The sequence below is a fragment of the Pipra filicauda genome, unplaced genomic scaffold (genome assembly GCF_003945595.2).
Source record: "Pipra filicauda isolate LSUMZ 115617 unplaced genomic scaffold, ASM394559v2 scaffold47_size6085603_pilon, whole genome shotgun sequence".
In the NCBI taxonomy this organism is placed as follows: Eukaryota; Metazoa; Chordata; class Aves; order Passeriformes; family Pipridae; genus Pipra; species Pipra filicauda.
Genome location: NW_024104620.1, coordinates 2,136,535 through 2,157,389, shown reverse-complemented (window position 1 = coordinate 2,157,389; position 20,855 = coordinate 2,136,535). Strand labels below are relative to the sequence as shown.

The following is a 20,855-nucleotide window of genomic DNA, read 5'->3' as shown; positions in this document are numbered from 1 at the left end:
ATAATCTTGAACTCACATTCCTGATGACCTATCATGAATGTATATTTAGTACCTTCAAGGTAATGATTTAGAAAGCTTAGTAAATTAGGCATTGTAATGCTGAGTACCTGCTGTCTGCCCCTTTCTCCAATGTGAGACATGGTGTCCATGGAGTGTCTCATTCTGTTCAAGATATTACAGTGGATTTGTCTTCCTTGTAATTACTGTCTGCATTTGAAAATGTTGTGAATTACTGCAAGCAGTAGTGCTGTAGTTTCCCTATACAAGTGTTTCATATAAAAATGAAAGTGTCATGTAGCTCAGTAATCACTCAGAGCCTTTTGTTGTTATACCCTGGGAGGGGTTGATGCACAAAAGCTTTCTTAGCTTTGTGGGAGATTTTACTTAGGAATTGATTATTAGTGTCAGTTTCCTATATTATAAATAGCAAGAAATAACTTTATCTTCTTTTCTTCTCATGTAAAAATCAAATAAAGGGTCATAGTTTTGCTGTCAGGGTGTTAATCTGCATGACTGAACAATCTTTTGAAAATTAAAGAAGAAAAAATAAAAGCAGAAACTTCTACAAAATATTATTGCTGTTTACAAAATAAGTGTTGAGAATCTTATTTGGAATTTGCCATGTGTGTCACCCAGTAGTAATGCTCTTCTTCCTTGAAGATCAGATCATCATAGTACTAAGTGATTAAAAAAAGTTCAAGTAATGAGGGAGCAGTCATCTGTTTGGATTTTTTTTAATATTTATTAGGTTTTCCAACTTTGTCTTCATATCAATAACCAAGTTATATGTTCAGTTCTTGGCTGCTTGCTGATAAAGAAATCTGCAATTAGTTGTAATGTATGGAAATAGTGAGTTGAGAGTACCCAGACACAGGCAGGGCATCAAAATAAATGGTGTTTTTTTTTAATTTACTTTTGATTGTCAAATGCATACTTAAATTCTAACTATTGAATCCCATATTCTACTTTTTAAATTAAGAACAGTAGGCTGACACAGTTTTAAAATTCAAAATCTTGGAAGCATTGGGAAAGTACATAATACTGTTCAGTTTTTTCAAATAGATGTATGAAATTTTTATAGACTATCAAGTCACTTATAGAATAAAGTGTAATGAAACAAATATATATGAAATTAGAACTTCAAAAGCATTTGACAGAATATATTACATTGCACATTGCAATAAATTGTTCATAGCATACATGAATATACAAAGGGCTGTCAGGCAATTATATCAGAAAATGGGTTGTTTCTCAAGAATGCAGAAAGAATTCACTGAATTATAGAAGCTCAGCTCAAGTATTTACATTTTTCTGTGTGGTTTGTTCACATGCAAGGAATTCACTATCCTAGTGAAGTTATCAGAGGTGTAACAGAATGCATATTAAAAAATGTCATATATGGGTTTGAAAAAGTTATTAGTGATATCATGCAAATCATTGTGCCCACTATGACTTTGTTATATAACTTCACTTCTCTTACAGTCTACTGTTTTTTAACTATATTTGAACCTTCTGAAATAAATAAGAGTTATTAGGAAGGATATAGGTCCATAATGAGTTTGCAATAAGAAAAGTAGAATACACTGTTAATTCTTCTGAGGTAATATCTTTTTGGGGAGGGTTCTTTTAGAGTTTTTAAAAATCAAAATAAATTAGAGCAAAAACAGTGTTTTGTCTTTCAGGAAGCTTCAAAAGGAAGATTCCACAGTAATGACTATCATTCCTGCTAAGGCAGCACCAGTAATTTTTTATTTAATGTAATTAAAGAAAATATAATATACTGTAAACATTGAAGCAAAGCAAAGATAATAATGCTGTAGAAAGATATTAATTCAATCAGTGTAAAAATATTACTGTTGCTAGAAAACCTTCCTAATGCTGTTTTGTTGCTTCTACAAGTTGTCAGGAAAACAAATTAGTTAATTTTGTCCTGGGATGAGTTTGTATCCGAAATGCAATGAGAAGTAGCAATTATTTAATCTTTACTGAAAATGTTTTAAATGAGCATATTGAAGTAAAATAAGCTGGAGCATCTCATCATATTGAGTACATTTTGAATGGATGGTGCTGTAAATTCATGTTCTTCACATTGCTTAGGGCTCAGCTGACTTGGTACAAGGGACAATGGCTTGTGTGAGTTCTCTAAAAGCAGCTGGGTGTCAATGCCAGCCACAGGCACATGTGCTAGTTTAGTATGATAAAGTGATGTGTACCAAAGGTTTTTTTCTTTTGCAGACACCTACCAGTCTCAGGTTTAGATTAACAAAGAACAAATCTTGTCTTTGTTTTAGATAATGCTAAGTTATTAAAAGGATAAGTAAAGGAAATCTGCATTTAATGCCACGATACATATATGAGAAAACTCCCCCTAATACCACTTCAATTATCTTGTGTTTAGAAGCATTCATTCTGCAGGATGCTACATGTTAGTGCTTTAGCAGTTTTTTAATGATGTGTAGTTTTTTTCTCAGTATCACAATAATTCTTCGGAGAATCTTGGTAGATCTGAAAGTATTTGCATTACTCTCTTACTGTATGTAAATGAAATTTAGTCTAAAAATGTTATGGAGGAAAATCCCACAGGAAAAAAAAAATCTTAAATTTTGCAAGTTAGTGGGTTTACCTTTTTTATAGTCGTTCATTGATTGTTGGGGGTTCTATGTATATTTTATGGAAATGCTAATAAACATAGGGTTGTTTCTTTTCTTTATTCAGAGCCTCAAACGTGCACTTTGAAAGACTTTCTGTGTGCAAATGGAGACTGTGTTTCAGCGAGATTCTGGTGTGATGGAGACTATGACTGTGCAGATGGCTCAGATGAGGTAGGCATCTTCCAGGAAATGTATTTTCTTGGAAAATTAGTAGTTTTATATTGTTGGAGAATGGATTCCTGCATGCAAATATTTTAAAAAGCAGCAACGGGAAGTCCACACATGAATCCATATATGCAAATATCATTACTAAATTAAAACTAAACCTTTTGAAGTAGTTATTTTAAAGAGTGAACATACAAGTAAAATCAAGTTGAACAGTAGTCTACAACTTTTTGTCCCAGCAATGATCTGGACCTCTTCCCATCCTGGAAATACTTTGTGTCCTGGTTGGGAAACCATACTTCCTATACTCAGGAGTGGTTTGGTTTTTTTTTTTTTTTTTGTGACAACAAAGTTGATTGTTTGTAGCAGAAGCTCACTGGATAATACTTTGCTGGTTTTCTGTTCTTTCTTTTCTCTTCTTTCCCTTCTTTCTTGCCGGTACTGGACTTCAGTTGCTTCCCAGCTACTCAGAGGGTTCAAGTCACCTTTCATGAATCATATCCACAAATATACAAATATATTGAATTTCACAAGATGTTATTGCATTTCATAGTGTGTAGGAATATAGGCTGTAACTTCTGTGACCAGCTGTGTATTCCTCAATGTTTATATTAAACTCTTGATCTTGTATATTGGTTGTTTCTTTTGTACCAGAGGTATTGTGACACAGGCTGTTCAAGGGATCAGTTCCAGTGCTCCAATGGTCAGTGCATATCAGCAAAGTGGAAATGTGATGGTCACGAAGACTGCAAACTTGGGGATGACGAGAAAAATTGTGTACCAGGTATTGATTTAAGTAATGCTGAGAAACAAAATGAAGGAGGGAATAAATCAAAAGTAAAAGAAGAAAATAAATCAGCAAATAAATATTTCTTGGGCACTAGAAGTAAAGAGAAGTGCAAAGAAATCTGAAATACTTTACCATTTAAGTGTGTATCATTGTGTCTTCCTACTTGTGTTTTGAAAACCCCACTTGTGTACAGCTATGCATCTTTTGGGGGGAATGGTATTTAACTATGTTCAAAAGTAATTTGATAATATATACACGACTTACATTAGTAAGTCGTGGCATGTTACTGAAGTGTCTATGGGATGTTTTTCACTTTGTGGTGTTCATTCAAAGATTACTAGTCCTTATGAAAAATTATTTTCTCTACCAAATTATTATTTTTGTTGTTATTATTTTAATTCCTTTTTACTCTCTTGGAAAATATAGCTGTTTATTTTTGCAGGATTTTTCCTAAATTTTTTGTAATCTGCATCTAGATGGTATAACAAAATAGAAGTCTCTGACAAAACTCCCCTGGTTTAAAATGTGACAAGAATATCCCCCTATATTTTAAATAAAATTGATTAATATTTGTTAATTTTAACTGGAATAATGTATACTTGCTAAACCCATGTTTTATTGTAAATTTTGGCTTATTTAATTATAAGCACTCATATAATTTTAGCTAAAGCCTTTTTTAAAAAACTATAGTCATTCTATGAATATGTCTATTTGTGCAGTTACTTTTATTACCAAGTGTAAGGAAAACATAAAAAGAAATTTCTCAGTGATAAAACACAAATATCCTTTCACTGTCGTTATACAGTTCAGTTTTGTCAAATCTTTCACTGTAGTTTAAAAAAAAAGTTTGGAAAAGCTCTGCTCAGCTACAGACACAGGTTTGCTCACTATATTAGCCAGAGGAAAACTTTAAATTATAAACCAAATTATTTATAAATTGTCTTTTTCTTAATGCTAAAATATGTGTTTGTAACCAGCATCTCCAACCTGCTCTTCAAGTGAGTACGTGTGTGCAAGTGGAGGCTGCATTTCGGCATCTTTGAAGTGCAATGGAGAGTATGACTGTGCTGATGGATCTGATGAGGTACCTGAACAAATTTCTGTTGTTTTTTTTTAACAGTTTTAAGTCTCAAGTTAATTGAAAGGGCAAATATGGTTTTATTGCATCCATTAAACACTGTCAGATAACTTAACCTCATGACTTTACACTACATTATGTTTCTTTGCTCTGTGGCCACCTCTTGGAGTAGACAAATTTGTTCTTCCCAAGTCAAAACTTGAGCGTGGTTCTGCAAGAGTTTGCGTCAGGGACTACTCTATACTGGCAACATGGACAAATCTGTGGCAAATTTGGCTCCCTCTGTCCTCTAGATCCTTCTAATACAACCCTAACAGGCATCTCAACCTCCAGGTGCCTTTAGGCCTTGCTCTTCCTACATCATGCACTGTTGTTATCTATTTAAGAAATCATCACCTTCATAAACAACTTCAAGCTAAAAAAAAAAAACAACAACCAGAAATAGTTGTTATTTCTCATAACCATAAAGGTACCAGTTATGTATAACTTAATATGAATATAATAATAGAATATGAAGGATGCTTGAGCCAAGTGCTGCACAGTGCAGGTGAAGACAATCCACTCTGGAGGTTCCTAGTCCTGATCAATGGGGCTATGAGCCAGTTCACACTAATTGGCCTCATACCCAGGGTTGTTTCTTGTAGGGCAGTTGACTTCAGAGATGTAAATTGTTTCCATTGCTCATACAAGCAACATAAAGAAGAAATATCACAACATGTGAAACGTGGATACCATTTCACTTGGCCTTCAGTAACTATTTAAATTGCACATTGCATTGTCAGGGACAACTTCCTTGTACTAAATATGTAGGGCAATGAAAGTTGGGAAATTTTGTTGGGTTTGCCTTAAGTGTGTTGTTCTCATTCATTAATACGTAGTTCACACCTGTTTTCACACAGATGGATTGTGTAACAGAATGTAAAGAAGATCAGTTTCGATGTAAAAATAAGGCCTACTGTATCCCTGTCAGATGGCTTTGTGATGGGATCCATGACTGTGTGGATGGCAGCGATGAAGAAAACTGTGACCAAGGCAAGAGGCACTTCTCTTTAAAAGGCTTAGTTCATTGGACTTTTTATTAACACATATTGCAAGTTAGTGGTACCCTGGCCGTTCTGAGTGATCAAAGGAAAGCTCTGTGACCTCTTTCAACAAGGACAGTACAGCAGCTTCACAAGTGATTTGCAGGAAGAAGCAAAACTTAGGTTGTTTATGACTCACATCATGTTCCTCCTTTGTGTTTCCTTCCCCAGTGATCAAAAGGTTGAGTTGTTACTGGAAACATATTCATTTTCATCAGGGAAATTAGTAATAAATCAAGTTAAGTTACAGTTTTATAGGCAACAATAAATTACAAAGCCATGCACAATAAATTACAAAACCATGCAATATAATGAACAGTTGCTAAATAAGTAATCTTAAGACCCTGGGTTTCTATTTATTTCATAGAATCATAGAATGCTTTGAATTGGAAGAGACCTTAAAGTTCATCTTGCTCCAACCCCCTGCCGTGGGCAGGGACACCTTCCACTAGACCAGGTTGCTCCAAGCTCCATCCATCCTGTCCTTGGACACTTCCAGGGATGGGGCAGCCACAGCTTCTCTGGGTAACCTGTGCCAGTGCTTCACCTTCCATTTTGTGTTTGTGTTTGTCCAGGAGCTTCTTTTTCATGCACACAGTCCTCCTGGCATTTTTGGCTGACAACTTCTTTTTTGGGATGCATCACTCCTGAGTTTGGAGAAGGTGATCCTTGAATATCAACCAGCTTTCTTGGGCCCCTCTTTCCTCCAGGGCTTTATCCCATGGCATTCTACCAAATGGATTCCTGAAGTGGGCAAAGTCTTCTCTCCTGAAGTCCAGAGCAGTGAGCTAGACTCACTATTTTTACTCAATTTTACTCAGCATTTTTCTTTCCTGTTGGTTTTTTTCCAGATTTTTCTTCTTTCCTTTTCTTGCAATTGAGTAGTTCTGTGTGTTAGTCACATGTTATGTGTGTAAACTCAAAAGCATAATGGAGTGATAATAATCATGTAGGAAGCAAACAGAGTAAGATATCCTTCCTTATTTTGTTCTAAGTCTATTGAGCAATACTTTCCACTGGGGGGGAGGGAGATGTCTTATGGGTGTGATTGAGTTTGAAAGAGAGACCAGAAAATTCAGAAAATGGGAAGAATATTCCAGAGATGTTTAGGTGCAAGAAAACAGATAACAAAGTTTAAAAACCCCTTCTAGTCCATTTTAAAACTGCTTTTAAAATGTCTGGACTGTATCTCTTTAAAAACCAATGAAGTGTAGGTAAATAGTAACATTCTTATTTTCTCTGAAGCCACATTATTCTTTGGATAGCATAATAGAGCTTCTGTGAACTGCAAATTGCTTATAATGCAATGAGAACCCTCTTGCCTGGTTGGTTATTGCTATAATACTTTGTATTTATGTCACAATTATGATTCTGTTGCAGAAATCTATTTTATAAAGGAATTATGACAGCCCGAGCAATCACATGAAACAAATGCCAGTTTATCTTACTGATAACTAATTTTTTCATCTTTGGAAATACAGCAAACACAAATGGAATTTTATTCTACAACATTCTAAAATAATATCCGTAATATTTATCTGTAGCCCACTGTGCATATTTATAAAAATAACTCTCTTCAGTCTTATTATACAACTAGAATGATGGTTATACTGCAATTACACACAGAATTATTTATATTTATCTCTTTCATCCTGAAAAGTACTTTAATTTTATATATTTTCCTTGGATAATAATACAGGATATTTCTGTTAATGTTCATAACTTATATTTGCAATGGGAGTGGTTGGTAACATAGTGTGAGAGTTCCCAATATCCTCTTACACTACAGGTGTTTCACGGAAATTAATTTTCTGGGAAAAAAAAATTAAACCATTCTGAACCTTTATAGCAAAAGAAAGCCTTCTGTTGGTGTTAATGGGGTGTGAACAGGGCACTGAATGAATAAGTAAAAAGACACTGGAGCCTGATCTAGCTCTTAGAGTGGGTGTAATGTGTTGAGCAAAGCCACAGCTAGAGTTTTGGCATTATCATATAAAATTTCATTGTTTTCTCTTCTGCAGGTACACAGCTTTATTTCTTTCACACTCTCAGGAAACTGAGAAACAGTTACCATAAAAATGTGTTATATGGGAAATTAATTGCAAGAACTTTTCATAACTTTGTTGATTGGTGGTGATAAAATTTAGTCATAATTGTGAAATTCCTTCTTACTGCTCCACATATTAAAACTGAATCCAGCTTGAAAGTTTAAGCACTCCACCTTAAAAGACTTTCCCTCACCCTGTGTTCCCTTTTGTTAGATGATTCATAGTTCACTCAATACTGGTTACATGGAAGAATTTATTCTTGCTGCTTTCTGTGTTCAGTAAATATCCTAATGAGAAATTTCAGAGTTACAAAAAGGAAGATACTGTTAGAGGTCACCTAGTCTTGTCTGCTCAGTGCCTCCATGGCTAGATCTTTCCTAATTACAGCATTTTTAGGTGATGGGGATATTACAAGCCTGGTCAAGCCTTTTGCTCCTCAGAAGAAAAAGGTGCTACCTCACGGCTAATGGACTGCAATCACTTTGTTCTCTGTGCGTGGCTCAGAGTGTGGGAGTAGAAATAGATGGAGGATCAGACATTCACATGAAACAAACCTGGACTTAAGTGGCCTTTCACACATTTGACCGAATTTCTGTCTTCTGTTTTATACCATTCTCTGATGGCACAAATTACTGATGTGCCCTTGCTGAGAGGCAGCATCACCAAGGGGAGTTAGAGACAGGTAGTTTAGACATCTGGCTGAATGCAAGGGGAACATGTCTAGCTGGTGAGTTGTTGGATTCTTTGATAACTGCCCTTTCTAGTCAGGCCAAACAGGTAATTCCTAGCTAACAGTCCTGAGAAGGAATGGTCAAGGAAGAGATTTTTTAATGCGTGTTTCTCTCTGCCTCTCCAACTCATTCATTTGGAATCTGTGAATTTACTATGCTACGTGTCATTCTCTGCAAATGGTATGTGATAAGTGGTTGTACTGGTTTTATCAAAAGCTGACATTTTCTTTTGTCTTTCTGTTTTCCTGAAATTTTTTTTCTGTCTTCTTTTCATCTTCCCAGGGGGAAATATATGTAGAGCTGATGAGTTTTTGTGCAATAATTCCCTCTGCAAACTACATTTTTGGGTTTGTGATGGTGAGGATGACTGTGGAGATAACTCTGATGAAGTTGCTGAAATGTGTGGTATGACATTACATTTTTCAGTACTTTCCATGTAATGAAGCAAGAATAACATATACATAAATATATAGGGACACTTGTCTAAGTTTTGTTTATTTTGCTTTTAGAAGATTAGCTTGAAATATAGGATATAGTTTTCTGTTATTGCTTTCCATGTAATTTTAGATATGATATTTGTGAAAAATTAATCTTTTTTTGTAGGAAGTCCACAGAAGGGTAAAAGTTACATCTACAGTGAGATATTTGATCACCATTACACTTGTTTAAATTCTTCTGTATTTACTGATCCTCAAAAAAGGTATAAATTACCCTTATCACAAAAAATAATTTCATTCCCTAAATGAAGAACTTACACTGTCAACACTGTTGAAGTGCTCTCCTGTGAGGTACCAGAAGTTAAAATCAAGCACAATTCGTATGTCAAGTACAACTGTGTTCCTGTGCCTGCTTATTGCTTTTGATAAGGAGACATTAAAGAAGGTTTGTGAATAATACCAGCTGGGTAATAGCTGATTCTTTTCTTTAATATGCAGTAAAATTTCCATGCCCTCCGACAAGGCCGTTCAGATGTAGAAACAACAGGGTTTGTCTGCGACCTGAGCAGATTTGCAATGAGGTCGATGACTGTGGTGATAACTCGGATGAAGATCACTGTGGTAGGTGATATTACCTTTCAAGGCATTCAGATCAGAGAAAACAACTTGAAGGCAAACTTTGTTACAGAGATCTGCTTGTCCTTCAGTAAAGCTTAACTGGAGGTTAGTAGATCAGAATTTGAAACTGAAAGAAATTAAGCTTGAAGTAATTTCCAGTTGCTTAATGCTTCGTGGTCGTTCCCATTTGTGTGTGTCTAATATAATCTAAGACTCTTAAATACTGATTTATTTTTCTCTTATTAATTTGTAATTATATAGATAAAATCACATACAAACCAAGACCATGTAAAAAAGATGAGTTTGCTTGTAATGATAAGAAATGTATTCCGATGGAGCTGCAGTGCGATTGGTTTGATGACTGTGGAGATGGTTCAGATGAGCAAGACTGCAAAATAAGTGAGTTTGGCTGACAAGATCTGTTTTTGTGATTGTAGCAGAAAAGAGACAATTAACTGAGATATTCATCTGTGCAAAACCTACTCAACAATGCAGAAGTTGGTTTAATGTAAAGTTATTTCTTTTAGTTAAAAAAAGGCGGTAGTTCTGTGCCACAAGAGAAAGGCAAGTTTATAGCAATTCAAGCTGTAGTAGTTTTCAGAGTAGTTAAAAGTTCTTGATGAAATTTGAGTATAAGTTGATTGTATTTTGCTTCATATTTGCACCAAGAAAAAATTTAATATTAAATTCTTGATGTGAAATGTAGTATCTGAATTACATATTGTCAATTTGTATGCATATTTAGATAAAAACTGTAATGACATCTATTTGTTAAAAATTTACCTGATACTCTTAACGGAAAGTCAAATTTTTTATTTGTTGTTGTTACTTTAGGTTTCATTTTTAAGAGCTAAAACAAATCTGTCAGGGATTATTTAGACACTTTGTTTATGTTTAGGTGTTGCTGAATATACATGTGAAGATAATGTGAATCCTTGTGGAGATGATGCATACTGTAATCAGACAAAAACATCCCTTTTGTGTCAGTGTAAACCTGGCTTTCAGAGAAACAGGAGGAATAGACAATGTGAAGGTACAGATATTTTCCATCATCCCTTGCTTTAAGATATTAAGTCAACTGTGTAGTCAATTTTCTGTGCCAGAAAAGGAGATACATATCATATACTTTTTTCCACAGAGTAAAAGTTGTTCCATAGCTATGGGATTAAGAAATCAAAAAAAAAAAAAAAAATTATAGGATGTAGATTCACACTCTTTACCTGGAGAGGTTATCAAAGATTAACATTCATTATGAATGTCAAAAGGTTCAAGTCAGACAATTAAATAATTCAAGGGGTAAATGCGTGATTTGAGGTCTAGTAGATTATTTAACTGAGCATTTGGGATTAGTGTTTAAATTGACATATGAAAATAATTTAAGGTGCTTAAAATAATGAAGATGCTTAAAAAAATTTGAAATTAAAATAAACAGATAGAAAGTAAAATCCCCTAGAAAATGTTGTCTTGATATATATGATGCCATACTGGTCAGCAAGAAGACATAGTTGTTATAATGCCAGGGTTGATTGGAAAGATAAGATAAATCTGCCTTCCCAGAGAATAGATTGTGATTCATTTTCTTACTGGTGAGCAGTAATTTACAGAATTTCAGATCACTCCAATGGAACTGTCAAAGTGAATATATAATTCATTGTTTGACTCTTAAGAAAACAGTATTAAGAGGAGCTTTTCCAGTAGAGGAGGATCATGTAGTTTTGACTACCAGAGGTAGGTATGCTGGACATAATTGTAGCAGGTGTTTTTATTGTCAAAGTTGATTTCAAGTTCCAATAATGAAAAGATTGTTATATGAAGGATGGAGAAATAATATTAAAAAAATAAATCTTTCTGAGATATGTTGATTGCAGTGGAAATAATATTAGTGATAATTGCAAAGGTTTTCCTTTTACTGTTGCAAGATATACTAATGCTTACAAGTTCCTTTTGTTCACCTGCTTTGTTCTATGCTCTTAAGAACATGTTGAATAATAGTGTTTAAACTATAGGTATATAAATGACAATTCTTTTCTCCATAGATATCAATGAGTGTATGGTATTTGGTACCTGCTCCCAACACTGCAATAATATTAAGGGGTCATACAGATGTGCATGTGAGAAAAATTATAAGGAGAGGAATAACAGTTGCATAGCAAAAGGTAAGGCTATAAAAATCAAACTAAAAATGTACTAAGTTATTGGTTATGTACCTGGTTGGTAACACTAATGTGTTGCAGATACTATTTATTTTTAGATAAATATTTCTTGAGTAGTTCACAGAAATAACTCTCAAAACCACCCAGCCTTACTTTTCATTTCAGTAAACAATAAATTCTTATAACTTCTATGTAAATGAACTTACTTAATTTGAAAGCCCATTTCCAACTCCAGCTTTCTCCATTTACAAAAATATACACACAAATAAGAAAAACAGAGGTTATACATCAGCAAGCATGTAAGCACATGAAGCTTTAGAAACTTGAGAGAAGAATCAACTCCATCATAGAAATGTATTTTAGAATTCTAGGAGTAGTGTTTGGAGTTAATATTTTTTGCTTTGTGTTGAGAAATTCTACAGATGTTGTTTAAGTGGAGTTTTTCTAAGTATAATGAGTTAATTATGCACTCCTTGTATAAATCAGCAGCCTAGATTGTGGTCCAGAGAAGGAAAAGAAATAAGCAGACAGAGATGTTATTTCTGTTGTTCGTAAGGCAGAGGTATTGCACAAAATGGAGGTAATTGTGAAGTCTGGCTGTTATTTGACTTATAAGTCATGAAACAAGCAATAACACAGCTCACATAATCTTTATGGGTCTGTGTCTGGATAATTCAAAGTGTGATCACAGCATCTCACCTGCAATTTAGCGAGATTTTGGTGTGACTTGGAGTCTTTAGTGCAGAATGAGTGTTGAAGTTACAAGGTGTGGCTCCTTCTACACCCTTGTACACAAACCTGAGCAGCACCTGATCTGAACTTTATGGCCAGGGAGCACATCTTGTGGCCATACATCCTAGAACCATGACAGGTTGTATCATGGTAATTCCAGTTCTTCCTTCTTTGCAGCACACCAGTCAGTAAATAGGTACATCCACAGTTAGATGGTGATAGTCAGCTTTCTTACATGCATTATCCACATTTTTTGATGCAAATTTACCATGGGAAGATCATATTAATGAATCATTAGTAATTCCTATACCACATGGACTCTATCAGGGTTTATCATCATTGCGTATTGCTAAAGAAGTCAGATTATGACATGGGAACAAACAAGGTTACTGACTGAGGATAATGGTTTGTTATTATAGGAACACAGATGTAATTCTGTGATATAATTCATAAATTCATAATTTTAAAATCTGGGAATCGTTATCCTAAATCTGAATTTTTCACAAGCTTCATTTCCATTGTAATAAAGTTAATTTTTCTCTCTTTCCCTCATTGATACTTGCTTTAATAAAACTCCTCTTTGTTGTTGCATTTATCAAGAGGAAGGGAACAAATGATGTTTGATATTTCGTACTCACAAGGAGGAAGCGTGTTGGACAGACATTATTATAATTTGATTCTCTATGGATAAATGTGATATGAACTGGGAAATAGAATAATACAAATGCATTCTAATGTATCCAGCAGATTTTAAACTTTCTCAAAACTTAATAAATGGATACTAAACAGCATTTCTTTATGAATAATAAACTTTACAAGATCTGAATCAAGATGGTAACTGGGTATCCATTAATATCACCCTTTCAGAGTTATCTGTGTTTACTTTCGAAATGAGGAGGGGTAAGACAAAACTGCACAGGTTCTGTTGCAGTTGATTTCAAAACTTCACTGCCTTCTCTAAAGATAAAATTATTCCATTTCTAATTTCCAATTAAGCAATTTGAAATAATGTTTATTGACAACTCTGTGTTCCTTTAGTATATACATTTAGGACCCTCTAAAGAGAGCATGCATATAAAAATATGGGTTTCATATGGGCTTAATGCATAATATCCTGTATTTTTGTATACTGCTTAAAAGTGTTCAAGTTCTTATATCACATACTCCTTAAAATATAGTCTTAGGTGTCACGCTGTGAATTTGGAGAGCTCTTGATATCATAGTATCAAGAGTTGCATTTATTGCCCAGACTGTGAGTGTTTTTGCAGTCTTCAACAAACAAAAAATAATTTTAACAGAAGAAATTATATCAGATAAACACCAGAAAGCTACTTGAGTGAAAACCACTGATTTTTGCATTAGTTGACATTTACCTTATTTTTGTTTCATTATAATAATCCCTAGGCTCTGAAGATCAAGTTCTCTATGTTGCTAATGACACTGACATCCTGGGTTTTGCATATCCATTCAACTACAGTGATGCTCATCAGCAAATATCACATATTGAACATAATTCAAGGATAACTGGAATGGATGCATATTTTCGAGGGGATATGATTGTTTGGAGTACTCAGTTTAATCCGGGAGGGATTTTCTACAGAAAACTTCACGACAGAGAGAGAAGGCAAAGTAACAGTGGCTTGATAGTAAGTGATCAAAATCAAAGATTAAATGACACAAATTTATTTTGACTTATTTTTCCGTTTTAATAATATGTGCTAATTTAGTAAATTAAAATGTCTGCCTGAGAATGATTTTATTTCAGCTGTATTTAAGGGTGCTAATGCCTTCCCATGCAAGACTCTGACAGACTTTGTAGAGTCTCTAAGAGAACACAACTATAGTATTTGAAAAGCTTTACTACAGAGAAATAACCAGTATATTAGAAGCTTAGAAATCCTTTATTTTAACAGAGAAAAGAGAAAATGTAATAGAGTTATTTAAGAAGAAAGGCATGAATTTCAAATTCTTGGAAGACAGAAAATGTAGGTAGGTTAAAGACAACCTATAGTGACCATGCAAACAATAATAGGCAAAGCTATGACATACATTTAAAAATGGGAACAGTGAGTGTTTAGTCCTTTATATGTTGAACTGCATAGCATCTTCTTTTGAATAACCATAAATGTAAGTTTGCATTTTACAGCAGAAATGTGAATTTTTCTAAGCTAGGGTGATTTCAAATGATCTTTACTTGAAAGTAAAATAAATGCAGATTGATACTCATTTTGCCAAATATATTTCTACAATATATGATAGCGTTGAACTGAAAATAACAATGCTGTCTTTGCTTTGGTGTTTCTATATTGCTGTAAACTCAGATTTTGTTTTTTTTACTCTTAAATTGATAGAGTACAATAGAGTTTTTAGTTTTCTCTTGGCCAGTAATAAATCCAGATATAAGTAACACCTGTCTGGCATGTTTCCTCAAGCTTAGGAGAGGTGACAGCGATGACCTTCCATCACATGAATACTTTTATATACCCAGCAGAATAAACAGTAGTAGCAAGAGTAGGCTAATCTTTCATCTATAATTCATACACATCTGTAACCACTTCTAAGTACATTCCATCCAAGGGTATTTCCTTTCCAAATGAATGACATTCCTGACCTTTGATACCAGCAGAGCAAAAAGCCTGAGGATGTAAACACCAAGAGACACTGAAGGTAGTTTGTGTCTATGATAACACCTATATGAGAAGAGTGGTTTAAAACCAACATTTTCACCTGCCCAGCAGAGGAGTCTATATTTTGTTGATGGAAAGTGTATGTAAAGTAGATCTGAAGTGGAAAATAATTCCTAGCATTTCTAGTAGGTCAGCTGTGTCATTGGAGTTTTGCAGAAGGATACTCGTATTGAAGATGTGGATTAATTCTACTGTGGTGTTTTTCTTATTTAAATGTGGCAGAAATCCTGACAGACAGATCTCTGTATTGAGTTCGTGATTAAAAAGTAATGAACTTGTAAAGTCTTGTGAAATTAGTGTTGAGGGGGTGTTGTTGTTATTTATTTATTTTCTTTTTCTTTTTTTTTTTTTTGGTAATATGCAAATGCATTCTGCAATTATAAGAGTATTCTGCTGACCCACCACCTCTCTAATGGACTTACATTTTCTTAAGGGTCTATATAGTTTAACATAAGCTTCCTTGACACTTCTTTGTAGTCAAGGGTTTGAAATTTTCACAGCTGATTTGTCACCGTCTTCCTGTTTAAACTAATAAAAATAAAGTGTTCTTAGAATTACTGTTTTTCTATTGTGCTGAAATAGCTTTTCCTTTTTGTATCTCTGTTTCACCATTATATGAGAATACTTTTTAGTCAGTCTCTTCCTTTTCAATTCAAAATTACTGAAAAAATGGTATCTTTCTTTATACACCACCTTCTCCTGTCTCCTCAGTGTGGGTAGGTCCTCATGATGATGTAGATCCAAGCCATACAAAGCCGTTTACAAATGCTGTTTGTGGAAAATGCACAGACTGTATTTGAATATATCTTGGAAACTTGTAATTTATATTTGTGAAACATTCACTTCTTATTGTACTAAACTTTTCAGTTATTTTTCCCAGTATTATCTCATAAATACTCAAATATTTTTGCCTTATATACAACTGATCAGTAGGTTAATTGGTTTTATAGTTTTGCTTTAAAATTGTCACTGAAATTCGGTTTTAAAAAGCTTGAGCATTTCTTAATTTTAACCCAAGTTTTTTAATGGATAAGTTTTCAAAGGTTACATTATAACTTTTATATCTAGACTTTGATATGTAAATCAGGGCAGTAAACTTGAACAAAGTCACCTGCATTTTCAGGTAATTACATTAATGCAAAAATCCATCTCAACCGAAATTGCTCCATGGAATTAGCATATCAAGAGCCTTCCTCAGAGAATAGCTTTAAGTAGCTCTCCTGTTTTCCTGTGAAAAGGGGTTTAAGCTTGGTACAAATTGAAGCATTAAAGGAAATAGTAAATATCAGCTCTTCAGAGTTTATTGACAGATGGAGAAGAGGATTTAATTCCAATGGAGTTCAGACAGTCTAAGTGAATTGGTGATAACTGGTGCAGCTGTTTACTGGCATAATCCTTGGAGAGAGATGTACAAGTTATCTGAGGTGAATACTCAACTCACACCTAAACTCAAGTGCTGTTTTTTGTGGAAGAGGACAAAAAGCTGAACATTAGAATAATTACACCATATAACAGGGAGGGAAACAAGTTTTATAGTGTGTTCAGTCAGTATATAGCAGCTTGCTCCAGTCCCAGAGCTCTGGGAATTTAACAAGGACTCTTAACCACTCTTGAGATTAATCCACATATATTCTCCCAAGGGCTGCCCCTGGGCCCAGTGGAATGCAGGGCACCCCTGGGAATGGAGACTACTCCTAGATTGTTTTCTCTAAACAGCACTAATGTATTGTTTTAGTTGGAACTATAGCTCTGTGTGGATGATGGTTGAGTACTTAGGAGACCTCTTCTATCTGGAATCAACTGGTTGGGATTTTAAAATAATCCTACTTACATAATACAAGTGGTGATTTGGTGAACCACTGCTCCTACTGGGGTGCTCATCTGGCAAAGAAAATTTTATGTTTTGGTGAGAAGAACTCTAAAAGTTTTCTAGTATTATTGTTTTTCTTTTTTATTATTTTTTTTTACTGTTCAACTATTTTTTTGAAGTTATTTTAAGCAAAAATAAAACATTCATATACGTTGTTCCATAGCAATTCCATACAAAGAAGATCTGTAAAGCAAATAACGTAAAATATTGCTTCGCATATGTTTTATGTTGGAAATTAGATTTATCAGTTTATCTTCCTGTTAAGCATTGCAAAGTGATGGATTCCTGCTGCATGTGTAACATATTTTCCCCAGTCAAACTCAACTTTAGGGGCTGAAAATTTTTTGTTTGTTTTTTTGTTGTTGGTGGTGGTGGTGCTGGTGGTTTTGGGATGATTTTTTGTTATTAATTCTTTGCCTTGAAAGCAGATTTTACAACAGACAGCAGTTCTGATCAAAAGTCATCAAGCTGACATAGTCTATAGTTCTTCAGACAACATGTGCAAACTATAAAAGGTGATTAGGCTTCAAACTCCAATTTCTCTAATAAATTGGAGTACATTATATTTAGCATCAAAGTGGGCTAAAATCACTGTGGAAAATATTAATGTGATTTTCCTCCTGTATTTTCCTCCTTGTTCTGTATGCAAAATAATTCTTCAAAAATTAGCATAATCCAAATAAGATATTAGGTAAGAGCTCATTTACAGTAAGTAATTTTCCTAGACAGTATGAGAAGATGCACAAGACCTCAGGAATGTGATGTGATGAGGCTGAAACTTAATGAGCACAACTGAGAATTACACAGTAGTTTTTGTTATCTTTTCTAAATCCCTCTAAATCAGATGCCCCCTTTCCATTTCTTCTGGTTATCTCTTTGTTCGTTTGATGCACCCCAGCATTCCTGGGATTTCACTTCTCCTGTGTAGCTGAGGATAAAGGGTCAGTGTTACTAAGCAACCCCATCCTTGTTCCAGGATCTTTTTAGTGTGTCCCCTTGTCTCCTCTGCTTCTACTACCAGCAATTTGGGAACCGTTTCTTACTCTGCTTGCTAACTCTCATCATCTGCTTTACCAGGTTCCAAAAAGAGCCAATCTCACTGTAAACTGTGGGTCTTGAACAGTCTAGAAAAAGGCAAGGAACCGTGCTGGCCATGATAGCTGCTCTTTTTTTTAAAAGGATTTTTGGTTCCAGCCTTGTAAACCAGTGCCATTAACCTTTGCAGTAGCCAAATTAGTTACTGGAGAGGTCCAGGTATGAGAGGCTTCTTGACACAGGTGCCTGAATATTACCCAGAATTAAAAGGAGTTTGGATTGGAAATACAATTACCCTTACCTGAAAATACCCACATTTCTGGCTATCTTGTCCTTTATATGAATGTTGCCTGGATAGTAACAAAGGGAAAAAAAAAGGTTGTTGCATGCAAATACTTCATTTCTTGAAAAAAAATTTTTGTAGTATTTCTGGAAGCATCTGCTGCCAGTATCATGGGTTATTACCAAAGAATTATGATACAGTATTTTTTTTAACTTGAAAAACCAACAGTGACCCTGGTTTTAAAGAGATACTGTTTTGTACATGCAGTGATTGATTTTACTGATTTAATATTCATCTAAATAGAAAATCAAGGTTCTATATATCTATGGAACATGTATTCTATTACATCTTTGCAGAATTAAAGGTTTATGAACAATGAACTATCTAAATTCACCCTTGCAGTCCTATTTCACCTAGAGAATTAAATGACCTTTATTTTATGATGAAAATAGTCTACAAATGTCTTGTGGTATTCGGAACTCTGACACCTGAGGAAAACAACTTATTTTAGGATTTTCTTTCCTGGTTTTCAGTTATGTAGCTTAATAGCCTCCCATTGCTTCATTTGTCAAGGAATAGGTTATTTTTGTTCATAATTTAACTTGATGTTAAATAGGTAAATGGGCAAACAATTTTATATGTATTTAGCTCATGCTGGTCTTGAATTTTTTATGATATGCTGCATTCATGTTAGAAATAATTGGGTAATTCTGTTTTACAGGTTTTACTCCTTTCTGCAGGAATTCCAGTAACTTGTTCATATATGTTTCCTATTTGCAATATGAACTTCTATCCTAAGGACCTTTTTTTAGATCTAGGTCTTAATGATAACTGTGAAATTGTGACAGAGATACTATAGTTTATAAATTTAATGTTAGAATCAGTCAAGCCTCTTTTACATGTGAAGCTGAATATTGCTGAATACAGAGGGAATTCTAAATGCGTTGATATTCTTTACCCTTGGCACACTGCTGAGCAGCCACACCTTGGGGTGGGCTTCCACAGTGTTTTTCACTGAGGGCTTTGGGATGAGAATCATACCATAGCTCTGCATGGAGTATAATAGCTATATAATCTTAGTACTTCCTTTTCCTTTCATTTTGGATTGCAGTCTGTAATATTTCTTTGCTTCAGTATCAATAGTTCAAGTAGTTGCTGCCAAAGTGCCTTTTCCTTTGTGTAAGTAGCCTTGAAAAAACAATTTTGAACCATTGACTTGTTCTTCTGCATTGACTAGAACTGTCAGCAGATCCTTTAGAGCTGATCTCCTGCAGGTGGTGTTTAGGTCTTTCCATTTCTGTGTTTTTAAATATTTCATTATATTAAAGGTAAAAGTTACTTAACTGTAAAAAGTTACATGGATCTTTGACTGTGCAGCTGCTGAGAAAGATCATTTCCATAATTATGACAGTAACATCTGTTCCTTTTAGTGTCCAGAATTCAAAAGGCCCAGGGGCATTGCTGTTGACTGGGTGACTGGAAATATTTACTGGACTGATCACTCTCGGATGCATTGGTTCAGCTACTACACCACTCACTGGACCAGCCTGAGATACTCCATCAATGTGGGTCAACTGAACGGGCCCAACTGCACCAGGCTCCTCACGAGCATGGCAGGAGAACCATATGCAATTGCTGTAAATCCTAAAAGGGGGTATGTGTTGCAACATTACTCTGTTTCGGTGATTCAGACAAAAATTGCAAAGTAGAGTAGGATAAAGTTATGATGCTTCAAATGTCTAATCTTTTCCAAGTCATTTACTTCATTTTCCTGCTCAGTTTACCTGTATGTAAGCCAGGCTCAGTTACCTCCCATCTGTCAGGAAGGTTGAAAGGCTCATAATAATTTAGTATGGCTCATAATAGTTTATAATTTAGTGAAGTGTTTTGCGGTTCTGTGTTGGCATCCAGCTTAATTTTTGCTTCATACTTTTAGGATGATGTACTGGACAGTTATTGGGGATCGCTCTCACATAGAGGAATCATCCATGGATGGTACTCTGAGAAGGATATTGGTTCAAAAGAACTTACAAAGACCTACAGGTATATGGCTTATCATTTTTCCTAAATACACTTGGTAACTCACAGATTTCAGTTTCTCAGTTTAAAATAACAACAAACAAACAAAAAAACAAAAAAAAAAAACCAAACCAAAACCAACAAACAAACACCACCCCTCCCCCTAAAATAAAACAAAAAGCCAAACCAAAAAAACCAAAAGAGTATGTGTTCTGGTTATTCATACACAGTTCCTGTTCAGGCTCTTAGTTCTGTTTTCAGATGATGCATCTTAAAAAGACTAACTTTTGTAACAAAGCTTAACATGGTTTAACAAATCAGTACAAAGTACTGCATATAACCAGTTAAAATGTTAGTTCTTCAATAACACTGAACAAGCAAAAGCAATTAAGGGAACACCAGTTAGTGGTGAAACACGTTTTTTTTAAGAATGCATTTGCAATCTCACAGCTTATTCTAGTTACTTTCCTGAATAC

The 20,855-nt window shown here is 34.6% G+C and overlaps 1 protein-coding gene across 8 annotated transcripts in view; it reads left to right on the top strand.

Annotated features, from left to right (window-relative positions):
- The window catches only part of LRP1B (LDL receptor related protein 1B), a 669,756-nt gene that overhangs the window by 597,046 nt on the left and 51,855 nt on the right, over positions 1–20,855 (top strand). For all 8 annotated transcript variants that reach the window (XR_005565475.1, XM_027748979.2, XM_027748987.2 and 5 more), the window contains 12 exons: positions 2,716–2,822; positions 3,471–3,600; positions 4,584–4,690; positions 5,584–5,716; positions 8,828–8,950; positions 9,481–9,603; positions 9,862–9,999; positions 10,499–10,633; positions 11,637–11,756; positions 13,890–14,131; positions 19,791–20,014; positions 20,297–20,403. Coding sequence is in view for 7 of the 8 variants with exons in the window: in XM_027748979.2 (XP_027604780.2) it covers positions 2,716–2,822; positions 3,471–3,600; positions 4,584–4,690; positions 5,584–5,716; positions 8,828–8,950; positions 9,481–9,603; positions 9,862–9,999; positions 10,499–10,633; positions 11,637–11,756; positions 13,890–14,131; positions 19,791–20,014; positions 20,297–20,403 (1,689 nt within the window). In the remaining variant the exon portion in view is untranslated. The remainder of the gene's footprint in view (positions 1–2,715; positions 2,823–3,470; positions 3,601–4,583; positions 4,691–5,583; positions 5,717–8,827; positions 8,951–9,480; positions 9,604–9,861; positions 10,000–10,498; positions 10,634–11,636; positions 11,757–13,889; positions 14,132–19,790; positions 20,015–20,296; positions 20,404–20,855) is intronic.